The sequence below is a fragment of the Orycteropus afer genome, unplaced genomic scaffold (genome assembly GCF_000298275.1).
Source record: "Orycteropus afer afer isolate SDZICR_OR568_19922 unplaced genomic scaffold, OryAfe1.0 scaffold00145, whole genome shotgun sequence".
In the NCBI taxonomy this organism is placed as follows: Eukaryota; Metazoa; Chordata; class Mammalia; order Tubulidentata; family Orycteropodidae; genus Orycteropus; species Orycteropus afer.
Genome location: NW_006921732.1, coordinates 5,332,375 through 5,348,609, shown reverse-complemented (window position 1 = coordinate 5,348,609; position 16,235 = coordinate 5,332,375). Strand labels below are relative to the sequence as shown.

At 40.3% G+C, this 16,235-nt stretch overlaps 1 protein-coding gene across 1 annotated transcript in view; it reads right to left on the bottom strand.

The window, feature by feature from the left end:
* SCP2 (sterol carrier protein 2) overlaps positions 1–16,235 on the bottom strand; it is a 243,070-nt gene that overhangs the window by 168,508 nt on the left and 58,327 nt on the right. Inside the window, exon 5 of the mRNA XM_007945912.2 lies at positions 14,303–14,429. Coding sequence (XP_007944103.2) covers positions 14,303–14,429 — 127 coding nt within the window. The remainder of the gene's footprint in view (positions 1–14,302; positions 14,430–16,235) is intronic.

The window sequence follows — 16,235 nt, the reverse complement described above, 5'->3', positions numbered from 1 at the left end:
GTTTTTCTTCATATAGTCCAGCTTCTCAGATTATTTGCTCAGCCTATAGATTGCATAAGTATGGGGAAAGGATACAACCCTGATGCACTCCCTTCTTGATTTTAAACCATGTAGTGTCCCCTTGTTCCGTTAGAATGACAGCCTCCTGGTCAAGGTCCAGGTTCCTCATGAGTACAATCAAGCGTTTGGAATAGAATTGAGAATCCAGAATTAGATCCATTGACATAGGTCAGCTGATTTTTGACAAAGGGCTGAAATCCATTACATAGAGGAAGAGATGGTCTCTTTAACAAATGATGCTGGCAAAACTGGGTATCCATTTGCAGAAAAATGAAACAAGATCCACACCTCACACCATACACAAAAACTAACTCCAGATGGATTAAAGACTTAAATGTGAAACCTAAAACTATAAAGTTCAAGGAAAAAATAGGGGCAAATTTAGGAGCCTCCATTTATGGCATAAATAGACTCCCACGCATAACCCAAAATGCACAAACAGCTGAAGATAAACTAGATGAATGGAACCTTCTCAAAATTAAATTTCTATGTGCTTCAAAAGACTTCTCTAAAAGAGTAAAAAGAGAACCTATAGATTGGGAAAAAAAAAAATATTTGGCAACGACATACCTGACAAGCGACTTATCTCCAAAATTTATAGAAAACTCCAATATGTCAACAACAAAAAGACAAACAATCCAATTCAAAAATGGGCAGAAGACATGAATAGACACTCCACCAAAGAGAATATTCAAGCGGCCAAAAAACACATGAAGAAATGTTCACGATCATTAGCCATTAGAGAGATGCAAATCAAAACAACGACGAAATACCATCTCACATCGGCACCAGCAGTAAAGTTCAACAAGACAGAAAACAACAAATGCTGGCAAGGATGTGGAAAGATAGGGACTCTCATATACTACTGGTGGGACTGTCAAATCTTACAACCACTGTGGAAAGCAGTACGGTGATTCCTTAAAAAGTTGGAATTAGATATACCATTTGATCCACGAATCCCATTACTGGGTATATATCCTGAGGAAGTGAGGGCCAGGACAAGAACAGATATATGCACACTCAAGTTCATCACAGCACTATTCACAGTAGCAAAGAAATGGAAACAACCTAAGTGCCCAACAACAGAAGAGTGGATAACCAAACTATGGTACATATACACCATGAAATACTATGCAACACTAAAGAATTATGTAGAATCTGTGAAATATTGCATAATGTTGATGAACTTGGAGGACCATTATGCTAAGTGAAATAAGTCAGTCACAGAAGGACAAATACAGTATTAGGTCACCCTTATAAAAAGTCAAGGAAAGATTTATATACAGAAGGAAGCTTTCTTTGTTGGTTACCAGGGATGGGAGCAGAGGGGAAGGAACTCTACAAAAATATAAATAAAATAAAATCAGGAAAAGTATGTATCAGGGTTGTATCCTTTCACCATACTTATTCAATCTGTACAGTGAGCAAATAATCCAAGAAGCTAGACTATATGAAGAAAAATGTGGCATCAGAATTGGAGGAAGACTCATTAACAACCTGCAATATGCAGATGACACAAGCTTGCTTGCTGAATTTGAAAAAGACTTGAAGCACTTCCTGATAAAGGTTAAAGACTACAGAGTTCAGTATGAATTATACCTCAACAAAAACCCTCACAACCAGACCAATAAGCAACATAACAATAATGGAGAAAATACTGAAGCTGTCAAGGCAATCATTTTACTTGGCCCTCTAGTCACACAGCCTGGCCTTATCCATCTTTTTCTCCTCCAAATCTCTTTCTCTGGAGAGGAATAATTTATAACTGGACTCATCACAGTGATCAGTATATATCAAATCTTAGCTGTTATTATTTCTATGATCATATTTCCTAAATTTAAAAAACTGAACAAATGAATGGACTGAAAAAAAAAAAAATCCTCCATTTTCTCAATTTTCACATAACAAACTGGTCTTTGGAATCTAACAATGTTGCTAAGGGAGGAGTGAGTATATAAGTGTAGAGCACAGAAAAGAGGTGTGGGCCCCTGCCCACCACCTCAGTGAGTATCAAAGACCATGTTTCCTCACGCCTGCATACATGCCAACCATGCCTGTTGGCCGACACAGCAAATAGAGGAAAATCCACTTTCCCAGTCCCCAACACACCCACCATACCAGCTGCCCAGCCCACTTAGCAAGCAACAATGCCTGCTCTTTCGCCACTGGACCAAAGACCAACAGACTCACTCAGCCCATCCTCAGCTGCCTCACACAACCAGCAGCAACTGTAGCTCACATTGCCAGACACTGCCCCAACCACCCAGAGATAGGGATTGAACACTCCAGTGTTGGCTAAGGACCAGCACAGCACACCTGCCCCACCACCCAGATATACCAAACCAAGACAAAAGATCAAGACAAAGCAAACAAAGAAACAATCAACAATACCTTAATGCCTTCGAAATAACAATTTCCAATCATATAAAGAAGAAGAACAAGATGACTCAAGCAAGTAACCAAAATAAAGGGCCAGAAAATCTTCCTAAGGAAGAAGTGTTTGACAACAAATTCAAAAGACTTACATATAGGATCCTCCAAGAGATCAAGAAAAAGATTAGGGAAAACACTGAAAGAACTGTAGAAAATTCAGGAATACATAACAAACTGATAAAATAGGCAATTAGAAACCATACAAAAATAGCAATTAGAAATCCAGAAGAACAACAATAAAGTTTCAAAAATAGATGATAACACAATGCAAGGATTCAAAAAAAAAAAAAAGTAAAAAGATTTTTGGCAATGATATATTTCACAAGGGTCTAATCTTTAAAATTTATAAAATCTTGAGCACCACTACAACGAAAAGACAAACAATCCAATTTAAAACTGGGCAAAGGGCATGAACAGATACTTCACCAAAGAAGACATTCAGATGGCTAACAAACAGATGAAAAGGCGCTAGTGATTATTAGCCAATGAGAGAAATGTGAATCAAAATTACAATGAGATACAATCTTACCCTGGCAATAATGGAACAGATGAAAAAACCAGAGAACAAATGCTGGGTGAGGCTGTGGGAAGACTGGAACTCTTATACACTATTAGTGGGACTGCAAAATTGTATAACCACTATGGAAAACAGTCTGGTTCTTCCTTAGAAAACTAGAAATTGAAATACCATACAATCTAGCAGCCCCACTCCAAGTTATATACCATAGATTTAAGAGCTGTGATATAAATAGATATGCATATCCATGTTCCTCACAGCATTATCCACAATAGCAGAAAGACGGAAACAATATAAGTGTTCATCAACAAATGAATAGATAAACAAATGGTGGTACATACATAACATGGAGTAATATGGAACGATAAGAGAATAATGATGAATCCAAAAACATTTCACAACATGAATGAATCTGGAGGACAGCATGCCGAGTGAAGTAAATCAATCCCAAAAGGACAAATACTGTATGAGACCAGTATTATAAAAAGTAAAGAATAGGTTTACACAATGCAACATTCATTGATGGTTACCAGGGATGGAAGGGGCAGGGAAGGAGAATTGCTAACTAGATGGTACCCGAGTGTTAATCCTGGTGAAGGAAGAGACAACATGCAATATGGGGAAAATCAGCACAACATGACCAAGGCAAAGAAATACACTGAGAGGTAAGCAAGAATAAAGGACAACTATGGTAACTGCTATAACATATACAATCCTGCAACAGCAATAATAACAAACAATAATTTGTAAGTAAATAATATGGTAAACAAGTGAGGAAGGTACACTCACATACATATATAGATTTAAAAAAAAGAAAATCCCACTGCCATCAAGTTGATTCTGACTCATAGCAACCCCCTTTGGGTTTCCAAGGCTGTAAATCTTTACAGAAGTAGACTGCTCAGTGTTCCTTCTACAGAGTGGCTGGTGGGCTTGAACCACCAACCTTCTGGTTAGCAGTCAGTTGCCTTAGGCACTGCACTACCAGAGCTCCTTATATATAGATATGGTGGTGGCTATTTCTACATACATATTTGCAAATGCTGAAAATATACTCAAAATGTATATATAATAGAACACATAAGGGCATAGTTACAGAAACTAGTTAGACATCAGGACTGAACTTCTGCACTTGGAGACTTAGGACCACAGTCTCAAGGAACATCTAGGTCAACTGACAAAACACAGTTCTTAAGATAATGTTCTACATCCTAACCTAATGAGTAGCATCTAGGGGCTAAAAACTTACAAGCAGCCATCTAATAAGCATCTATTAGTCTCTTCCCACCAGGAGGAAAGGAAATGAAGAAAAACAAAGACTCAAGGAAACATTTAATTCAAAGGACTAACCACCCACATGAACCACAGACTCTCTAGTCTGAGATCAGAAGAACTAGGTACCCTCGTACCACAACTGATCACTCTGACCAGGACCACAGTAGAAGGTTCTGTTTAGAATGGGTAAAAAAACATAGAGCAAAATTTAAATTAAAAAAAAAAAAAAAAGTTATTGATCTGAATGAGACTAGAGAAACTCCTAAAACTATTACCCTGAGATAACTTCTTAGGTTGAAGAAACTCCTGGAGGCCACCTTTCAGTCAAATAATAGGACTATAAAATAAAAAATAAAACCCATAAAGAATGTGTTCATGAGGCCACAGAATGTGTTCATGAGACCAAAAGAGCAACATCTTTCTAGATGCAAGATGAGAAGACAGAGAAAGGGAAAGAACGGAAATGAAGATCTCACAGGGGAAATGTGCAAAGTGCTGACAATTACAGGGATTGCAACCAATCAATGTCTTGGAAAAATCTGTGTATGAATTATTGATAGGAAAACTAAATTGCTATGTAAATATTCACCTAAAGCACAATAAAATTGTTTGTTTGTGTGTTTTCTTTTTCTTAAAAAAAAAAAAAAAAAAACCACTCAACACACACAAAAAAGGAAGGAAAAGAGGTATGGGCTAGAGATGAAAGCATGGGAGTCACTAGCACAGTGTTGGTAATTAAAGCTAAGGGAATGGATGAGACCCCTAGGCAAAAAGTATAGAAGAAAAGCTCTCAGGATCGAATTGCCTACCAGTCATCTGTCACTCCCCTGCTTAAAATACACTGCATGTAGAATAAAATCTGAAGTTTTTACTGTAATCTACAAGCTGAATATGAGCTGATCTTCTGCCATCATCTTTCTACCCCCTCTCTTGCTCATTCACTATGATCCAAGCAGACTAGCCATTCTTTAGCTTACAGAGCTCATTCTTCAGTCAAGGCCTTTGCTATTCTTTCTGCCTGGGACACTCTTCCCCTACAAGAATATCACCTTCTCATTACTCAATTCAAATGTCACCTTCTTTGAAAGGTCATCACTGATTATCCTATCTAATTCCATCCACCGTCCCCTGAAATCATATTTCCTTCAAAGAACTTACAACTATCTGAAATTATCTTAAGTTTTTCATAAGTTTCTGCCTTTTCCTTGCTAGAAATCTGAGCAAAAACTTCACATTTCATCTGCTTATTTACTGCTTGTGATTGAATGCATTAAGGGCCCTAATTCTTTTTTTCCCTCTTGTATGCCTGACTTTGCAGTTTCCTCCCACAAAAGGAGTAAAGTACTGTAACTACACACTTCACTGACTGGAAGTGTGTAACTACATACTTCACTGACTCGTACTTTGACCAGGTGATTTGTTCTGGTCAACAGAATGAGGCAGAGGAGACAGCGTTGTCTATTTGCAGCCTAAGTCTCACAAGACTTTGCATATTTCAGATTACCCGTGTGCTTCTATCACCACCATGAGAAAGACATGCCAAGGCTGGCCTTTGTTCCGATGAGGAGGAAGACAAATATAAGCAGCAGAGCTGGCCCCGGCAAGTTACACCAGAACAGAGCCCCCAACCAACGTGAAGACATGAGAAAAACCTAGCAAAGAGCTGAACCTAGCTTTGATGCTGTTGTTGTCAGGAAGCATTGAGGTGGCTCCAACTCACAGCAACACTATGTATAACAGAAACACTGCTCAGTCCTGCACCATCCTCATAATCCTTCTATGCTTGATCCCATCATTACAGCCACTGGGACAATCCATCTTGTTGAAGGTCTTCCCCTTTTTCACTGACCCTCCACTTTACCAAGCACGATATCCTTCTCCATGGGAAGGTCCCTTCTGATAACATGACCAAAGTAGGTGAGACAAAGTCTGGCCATTCTCACTTCTAAGGAGCATTCTGGTTGCATCTCTTCCAGGAAAGATGTTTTCGTTCTTCTGGCAATCCATGCTATTTTCAGTATTCTTCACCAACACCACAATTCAAAGGCATCGATTATTCTTTAGTCTTCTTTATTCACTGTCCAGCTTTCATGTGTATATGAGGTGACTGAAAATACCATAGCTTAGTTTAGGCACACCTTAAGTCTTCAAGGTGACATCTTTGCTTCTTAAAACATTAAAGAGGTCTTTTGCAGTAGAATAGCCCAGTGCAATGTATCATTTGATTCCTAACTGTTGCTTTCATGGGTGTTGATTGTGGAACCAAGTAAAATGAAATCTCTGACAACTTCAATCTTTTTCCATTTATGATTATGTTGCTTATTGGTGCAGTTGTGAGGATTTTCACTTTCTTTATGTTGAAGTGTATTCCACACTGAACACTATTACATAGTCTTTGATTTTCACCAGTAAGGGCTTCAAACTTTCAGCAAGCAAGGTTGTGTCATCTGCATATTGCAGGTTGTTTATGAGTCTTCTTTCAATCCTAATGCCACACTCTTCTTCATATAATCTAGCTTCTCACATTATTTGCTCAGCATACAGATTAAATACATGTGTTGAAAGAATACAACCCTGACACACACCCTTCCTGATTTTAAATCATGCAGTATCTCTTGTTCTGTTTGAACATCAGCCTCTTGGTCTATGTACAGGTTCCTCATAAACACAATTAAAACAAACAAACAACAACAACAATAAAAAAAAAAAAAAAACTCACTGCTGTCCAGTCGGACCCAACTCATAGCAACCACTCCTTGGGTTTCCAAGGCAGTATCATACAGAAGTAGACTGCCCAATCTCCCTTCTGAGGAGTGGCAGTTGTGAACTGCCAGCCTTCTGGTTAGCAATCAAATGCCTTAGGCACTACGCCACCAGAGCTCCTGAGAGCACAGTTAAGTGTTCTGGAATTCTCATTCTTTGTAATATTATCCATAATTTGTCATGATCCACATAGTCGAATGCCTTTGCACTGTCAATAAAACACAGGTAAACATCTTTCTAATATTTTTTGCTTTCTGCCAAGACCATCTGACATAAGTAATGATATCCCTCATTCCACGTCCTCTTCTGAATCCCACTTGAATTTCTGGATGTTCCCTATCAATATACTGCTGCAACCATTTTTGAATTGTCGTCAGCAATATTTTGCTTGCATGAGTTTTAATGATACTGTTTGATAATTTCCACATTCTGCTGGATTGTCTTTCTTTCAAATTGGCAAAAATATGGATCTCTTCCAGTCAGCTGGCCAGGTAGCTGTCTTCCAAATGTCTTGGCATAAATAAATAAGTGCTTCCAGTGCTACATCTGTTTGTTGAAACATCTCAATGGGTATTCCATCAATTCCTGGAACCCTAATTTTTGCCGATTCTTTCAGTGCAGCTTGAACTTCTTCCTTCAGTACCACTGGTTTTTGATCATATACTACCTCCTGAAATAGTTGAACACAGACCAATTCTTTTTGATACAGTGACTATATGTATTCCTTCCATCTTTTTTTGATGCTTCTTGCATCATTCAGTATTTTACCCAAAGAATCCTTCAATATTGCAACTCAAGGCTTGAATTTTTTCTCCAGTTCTTTCAGCTTGAATGATGTGAAGTATGTCCTTCTCTTTTGGTTTTCTAACTCCATGTTTTTGCATATTTCCTTATAATAACTGACCTTGACTTCTTGAACTACCTTTAAAATCTTCTGTTCAGCTCTTTTCTTTCATCATTTCTTCCATTCCCTTTAGCTACCCTACATTCAAGAGCAAGTTTCAGAGTCTCTTCTGACACCCATTTTGGTCTTTTCTTCCTTTCCTGTCTTTTTCATGACCTTTTGCTTTCTTCGTATACATTCTCTATGTCATCCCACAACTCGTCTGGTCTTCAGTCATTTGTGTTCAATGCCTCAAATCTATTCTTCAGATGATCTCTCAGGTAGGATATAATCAAGGTTGTATTTTAGCTCTCATGAATTTGTTTTAACTGTCTCAGCTTCAACTTGAACTTGCATATGAGCAACTGATGGTCTTTTCCACAGTTAGCTCCTGGTTTTGTTCTGATTGATGATATTGAGTTTCTTCATTGCCTTTTTCTACAGATGTAGTCAGCTTGATTCCTGTATATTCCATCTAGCAAGGTCCATGTGCATAAACCAAAAAAAAAAAAAAAACCAAACTCACTGCCACAGGTCAGTTCTGACTAATAGCGACCCTCCCCCCTTGGGTTTCCGAGGTGGTATCTCTATGGAAGTAGACTGCCCAGTCTTCCTTCTGAGGAGTGACTGGTGAGTTTGAACCGCCAGACTTCTTGTTAGTAGTCAAATGCCTTAGGCACTACACCACTAGAGCTCCTTCCATGTATATAGCTGCAGTTTATGTTGTTGAAAAGGTATTTGCAATGAATAAATAGTTGGTCTTGGAAAATCTTATGCAATCTCCAGCACCTTTCTATTACCAATGCCATAATTTCCACCTCCCAATGATTCTTCTGTTTCTAATTGTTGTATTCCAATCACTAGCAATGATCAATACATCTTTATTGCATGGTTGGTCAATTTCAGACTGCAGAAGTTGGTAAAAATCTTCAATTTCTTCATCTTTGGCTTCAGTGAACAGTGCATAAATTTGAGTAATAGTCGTATTAACTGGTCTTCCTTGTAGGTGTATGGATATTATCCTAACACTGACAGCATTTGCACAAAGGGCATGGGGTAGCATCTTCTGACCTCCTTCAACCTCATGAGAGGGAGAAAGAATTAACATCAGCACCTCAAAGCTTATTCCTATGAGGCCAAACAGGCTGCCAAGATCCAAACCTTTTTACCAATTCTGGCATCAACCATCCCTCCCATGGCACTCACTACTTCTCTATTGAGTCTGATAATTTGTTGCAATGGCCACAGAGAACTCACAGACAATACTCATGATTATGAGGTTTATTATGGGAGTGCTGATGATATAGTTCCTGTGGTGGTTATGGTTGTGTGTCAACTTGGCTGGGCCTGGTTGGGCAGCTGGTGGTAGTTATTCCCCATGATGAGACTGGTAGTCAACTCTATGGTGGGATCTACCACAAGCAGCTGAGTAGCTGCTTTGAGTATGCAGTCTGCTTCCCATATATAAGCAGCAGCTTTGGGAATGGTAGCTAGCCATAGCACACTTAGACCCTTCATGTAGCCATGTTACTGTTCAGCAGCCTGCCATGCTCTGCCAACCTTGGGACTTACAATGGATTTGAATTAATGGCCTGCCATGTGGTTTGGTAACATTGGGACTGTGCCATTTTATTTGTCGACCTTTGGCTTGTTAGCCTCAGCAGGCAGTAGCTGCTTGAGTGAAGAGATGTCTCTAGCTTCAGTGGTCTGGGAGTGAGAGGCAGAGCTGAAGCCCAAGGTCAAGGGGCTTTCATACAGCACCTAGAGCCTGGCACTTTGAACTCAGACTTCTAGCCTCCCAAACTGTAAAAGAATAAACTCCTGTTTGTTAAGGCTATCTCATTTGTGGTGTATTTCTGTCAGAGCAGTACTAGGTAACCAGAACAGTGCCTAAGGCATTTGATTGCTAACCAGAAGGCTGGCGGTTCAAACCCACCAGCCACTCCCTGGAAGGAAGGTTATGCAATCTACACAATCTACTTCCATGGTGATACACCTCGGACACCTGAGGAGGGGTCGCCATGAGTTGGGTCCGACTCGACCTCAGAGTATGTGTGTATGTGTGTGTGTGTATGTGTGTGTATGTAAGGTTTATTAGGGAAGTAACAGGATACAATTCAAGTTCAGGAATGTGCTCAGGACACAATTCTTCGATTAGGACAGTCTCCCCTGTGCTATGCCTTAGGCATGCTTCTCTGGCCCTTAGCCTCTTGGCCTGGCCTCTGCCCTGCTCAGGCAAGTGTTATAAAGCTCTTTTAGCTCTGCTCATAGCACACCTAGGTGCACCCCACTCCACCAAGGGCATTCAGCTTTCTCTCTCTGCGGGCCAGGTAAGCCTGCTGCTCGGTCTCTAGCCTCTTGGTTCCACTGCCACCATCTCTCCGCCAGGGATCTCTCAGCTGGTCGTCTCTCCTGGGCTGTCTCTGCAAGGGGATCTCTGCCCAGGAAGTTCAGCACAGGGATCTCGGGTCCAAAGACACACTCCACTCCAACTCCAGCTCTCTCTTGATGTCTCTCTTGATGGCAATGAGAAATTCCCTTCTGCCTCTAGGAGGGCTCATTTTAAGCCTAGAAGAGTGACAAAACTAACTAATCCCAACATTGTGGTGTGGTGGTAAAGTGCTCGAGTCAGATCCTACTCATAATGACCCCTCCTTGGGTTTCTGAGGCAGTATCACTAAGGAAGTGGATTGCCTAACCTTCGTTCCAAGGAGTGGCTGGTGGGTTTGAACCACCAACCTTCTGGTTAGCAGTCAAATGCCTTAGGCACTATGCTACCAAAGCTCCCAGCATTAGAGTTTCATATACCTTATTTGTATGGTCCCACCCAGTAATCTGGTGGAAGTCACAAAGACCATAGCTAGAAAAGCCATACCAAGTAATTCACTGCACCGCAAGCCATCCTCTGGCTTTTCTACCCATGTCCCTTTCATACTTCAAAAATTAGCATCTTCTTCATAATCAGTTTAAGAAAAAGCACACCCATGAAAAGTATCTAAGCCAGCCACCTCATGCCTTTATTTCCCACCATCTTAGATAGCCAATTTCTAATTTGCCCATCCTTATCAAGCCACTCCTCAGAAAGAAGAGGGGGCAATCTAATTCTGTAGTGATACTGCCTCAGAAACCCAAGGAGGGGTCGCTATGAGTCGGGTCTGACTGGACGGCACATAACAACAACAACAACAACAACATCAAACCAGTACTCTGAAGAAACAAACATGTTCCTTTCTCTGAAGAATCTTCTGTTTCTATTAGAACTTTGAGCACCTGCATTCATACATTAGCAAAGTTCTGTCCAAAGCAAGGCATCAAATTGCAAGAACTTAACACCAGTTCAGTGTTAAACATCTTCCTCTTCATTCACTTGGGTTCTGGTCAGCTTAACCCTAGCCATCCCAGCTAGGTTGTGGGTACCAGCTTTGAGCTTGAGAATCACACTCCTCCTTTCACTTCAGACCAGCCAGCCCCTTCACTCTCACATCCCTAGCCCTCAGGGGCTAGTTCCAATGCCCATAGGCTCAGAAGTCCACACAACTCCTTGCACTTCAGACCAACCATCCCTTCCTCTCATCCTCAGTCTCTGTGGGCTAGGTCAAAGAGTACCAAACTCAGCCCATTTCTTCACTGTTGCACTTCCCCTACTTCAACTTATCAAGTGGACCCAGGTGGTCAAAATGAGCAGCATATAAGCCTGCTTCTCACTGGCTCTCTTTAACTTCAAGTCCTGAAGAGATCTCTCTCTTGGGCCATGATATTCCTGCCTCAATGCACTCAAAGCCAAACCACTTGCTAGAAATTCAAAAAGCCAAACAATCATATTTTGTTTTTCTCTGCAGATCCTTTCTTCAAATGTAAATCTTCTGTTCTCTCAGTAGTTCTAGTAGAACTCTATGTCTTTTCAAATGCAAATTTTCTGTCCCTGAAGGTTCTGGGTGGTGCTCAGGTTTTCTACCTAAATCCCCAATACTCTACACACCAAAAAAAAAAAAAAAACCTCACAGCTCACAGCTGTCCAGTCAGTTATGACTCATAGGGACCCCTCCTTGGGTTTCCGAGGCCTTCTGGTTAGCAGTCAACTGCCTTAGGCACTATGCTACCTGAGCTCCTCTGTATCAATAGTACCTTCAAATAAACACACAATCCAAAATACATAATCCTTTTAAACCATCCCAGTTTCATCTCTTCACCTTGATTATCTTCCCATCCTATGCATATGGCCTTGGGCCTCTGGCTGGGTATAACCAAAAGGCCTAGCCTCCAGATCAATTATCTTCTTTAATCAGCCTGGCTTTTGCCTCAAACCTTTCTCCCTTCAGCTGCAGCAAAGTATCTTTTGTATTCCTTTCCACCATTACAGATAACCACAACCAAAGTAACTACCTAAGAATCAAAAGCTTCACTTCCTAGGCTCCTTTCTTGTTTCTTTTACAAGGTTTCAAACTTCCATGGGGAGCTCTGGTGGCATAGTGCCTACAGCATTTGACTGCTAACCAGAAGGCTGGCAGTTCAAACCCACCAGCCACTCCTCTGAAGGAAGGCTGGGCAATCTACTTCTGTAGTGATATCGCCTCGGGTTGCTAGGAGTTGAATCCGACTCCACGGTAGCATGCAGCGTGTGTGTAGTGTGTGTTATGTGTGTGGGTGTGTATATACTTCCGTGAGTCTGGAGCCACTGCTACAAATCCCACTCCAGACAAAAACTGCTTGAACAATTTCTTTTAGAAAGATCAGCACAAAGCCAGTTCCTATGAGGCAGAAGTTAAAGATGTCCCAAATGCCCAACTTCTCCAAACTGCTGTGCCATTCCATCACCTCTGACATCAACACCTCTTCCTCCCGAGTAAGGTCTCTCCTGTCTTAGGGCTCAGTAGGCTGTAACATCTCACAGAACTCTTAAACTCACAAGGAAATGCCTCATGTGGTGGTAGTGGAGGCTGGGAAGCTAGCAGGCTGGCAAGTCTCAGGTCTATGGCTAAGTCTGGAGGATTCTCCCAACTCAGGTGGTTGTAAGGCACTATGCCACCAGAGTTCCTAAACTTTGAACTATAATAATAAATACTTTTAAAAATCAGTGAATTTTGGGATGGTTTGTTACACAATAATAGCTAATTGATACACTGCTATATTCCAGTGCTGAGAACAATACTAAGATTATGAGAACTCAATAATTCTGGAATGAATTATTTATTTGAGAGGGAGAAGGAATAGCCAGAGAAGTAAGAGAAAATACAAGAGAATAAGGTCTCATAATAGCCAAGAGAGAAGAATGTTTCAAGATGGATGGTCAGTTGGGACAAACGAGGTTCAAGTCTACTAAATCATGGTAGAAAAGTATTTATTGAACCTGGCAACATGGTGGTGACTAGTATCCTTGAAAGAGAAAGGAAGCCAGACTAGAAAGGACTGAGAAATATGTACAAGGAAGAAAACTCTCATAGTCAAAAACTAGTTTTGCTCTTCCATAAACATCCCACAATTCTTCCTCTAAGGTTTCTTTCTTTCAGATTACTTGATCCTGGCTATCAAACTTGGGATTTTTTTTTTTCCAGCAAAGAATAGGAATGTTAACTTACAAAAAATAATTTTGTCTTTCCTCTGTCATAGTATTCAACAAGGCACTGATTCAGGATCATACAATAGAAAAGGCTCTACTTGCACTATCCCATGCTTGAGTTAAATGTCTAAAACAGGCCGTCAAACAACTGGGAGGTTTAGCCATTAAATAAAAATAAGCTAGAAAGTTTTAACCAAATAAAACACTAATGAAGCAGATAATGATGGACTTTAGATGAAGTCAAGCACTAAGAATGAAATCTGGCTGTACAAACCTATTGCCAAGAGCAAATTTTAAGTCTCATTATATTTTGAACTGATGAATCTCAATTTACAGTCAATGGATAAAGGAAATAAGATTTATATTATTTTTCTCACTTCAATTTTTTATTCTTGAGTATTACAGGTAGGTACTTCCATATGGCATCTTATATATAAATGTTTTGGCTCTCCAACTAAATTCTACAGGGACTAATTCTTCAACTTAATTAAAAAACTATCTTATATTCTACATCTGCCATTTAATACAGGGGTTTACATCTTCCACAATTCTTTAATAAATACATATTGTTTACCTAGTAGTGTTGTTGTTGTTGTTATGTGCTGTCGAGTCGGACCTGACTCATAGCACCCCCTGCTTGGGTTTCCGAGGCAGTATCACTATGGAAGTAGATTGCTTAACCTTCCACCCGAGGAGTGGCTGGTAGGTTTGAACCACCAGCCTCCTGGTTTAGCAGTCAAGTGCCTTAGGCACTATGCTACCAGAGCTCCCTCCCTAGTAATAAGCATTAAAATTTTTTGTTTTTAAATCATACCATACTGTTCCATGTGTTCTCTTCCAGCAAGTCCAAACAGCTGAGGAGCAAACGGGTGTGCAGACAATCCATATTTATTGATCATGAGCTGAAAATGTTGATCCATTGGATTGGTCCTATCTAGAAACTAAGAGAAGAGAAAAAACAAAATGTTAAAGGTGACAAAATCTCTTTCAACAACTGCAGTGTTACTCAGACATTTATTTAGGCTAACAGCATGCTGTAGTTGTTAGGTGCCATCAAGTCAGCACTAACTCATAGTGATGCTATGTACAACTTAATGAAAACACTGCCCACTCCAGCATCAGACTCACGATCCTTGCTATACCTGAGCCCAATGCAACCACTGTGTCAATGCATCTTGTTGAGGGCCTTCCCCTTTTTCAGTGACCCTCCACTTTATCAAGTATGATATCTTTCTCCAGGGAATGGTCCCTTCTGACAACATGACCAAAGCAGGTGAGACAAAGTCTGGCCATTCTCACTTCTAAGGAGGATTTGAGCTATACTTCTTCCAGCATGGATTTGTTAGTTCTTCTGGCAGTCCATGGTACTTTCAGTATTCTGTGCCAATACCACCACTCAAAAACAACTCTTCTTCAGTCTTCTTTATTCATTGTCTAGCTTTCACATGCATGTGAGGCTACTGAAAATACCATAGTGTGGGATGGGCGCACCTTAGTTTTCAAAACCAAAAAAAAAGAAAACTCATTGCCATCAAGTCAATTCCGACTCATAGCAACCCCCATTGGGTTTCCAAGGCTATAAATCTTTACAGAAGTAGATTGCCCACTCTTCCCTCTGTGGAGCGGCTGGTGGGTTTGAACTGCTGACCTTCTGGTTAGCAGCCAAATGCCTTATCCACTACATCACCAGAGCCCCTTTTAGTCTTCATAGAGATATCTTTGCTCTTCAGCATATTAAAGAGGTCTTCTGCAGCTGATTCTGCCTGATGCGATATGTCCTCTGATTTCTTGACTGCTGCTGCTATCGGTGTTGGTTGTGGAACCAAGTAATATTAAACCTTTGACAACTTCAATCTTTTCTCTGTTTATTGTAACGCTGCGTATCAGGGCAGTTATAAAGATTTTTGTTTTCTTTAGGTTGTGGTGTAATCCATACTACAGACTACAGTCTTTAATCCTCATCAATAAGTGCTTCAAGTCATCTTCACTTTCAGCAACCAAGGTTGTGTCACCTGCATATCGCAGGTTGTTAATGAGTCTTACTCCAATCCTGCTGCCACGTTCTTCATATAATCCAGCTTCTCAGATTATTTGTTCAGCATACAGATTGAATAAGTATGGTGAAAGAATACAACCCTGATGCACTCCCTTCCTGATTTTAAACCATGCAGTACCCCCTTGTTCTGCTCAAACACCAGCCTTCTCGTCTATGTACAGGTTCCTCATGAACACAATTAAGTATTCTGGAATTCCCATTTTTCTCAACATTATCCATAATTTGTCATGATCCAAACAGTCAAATCCTTTTTGCATAGTCCATAAAACACAAGTAAACATCTTTTTGGTATTCTTTGTTTTCAGCCACAGTACAACTGACATCAGCAACGATATCCCTCATTCCATGTCCTCTTCTGAATGTAGCTTGAATTTCTCGAAGTTCCATATCAATATACTGCTGCAACCATTTTTGAATTATCTTCAGCAAGATTTTACTTGTGTGTGATAATAATGATATTGTTTGGTAATTTCCACATTCTTTTGGATTATGTTACTTTGGAATGGGTACAAATAGGGTCTCTTCCAGTCAAATGGCCAGGTAACTGTCTCCCAAATTTCTGGACATAGACAAGTAAGTGCCTCCAGCATGGCATCATTTGTTGAAATATCTCAATCAGTATTCTGAAGAGTGTTCAGCCAGGGGGCAGTTTAAGCATAGGTACTGAAACAAGGCGGGCTTGTGCTTACTC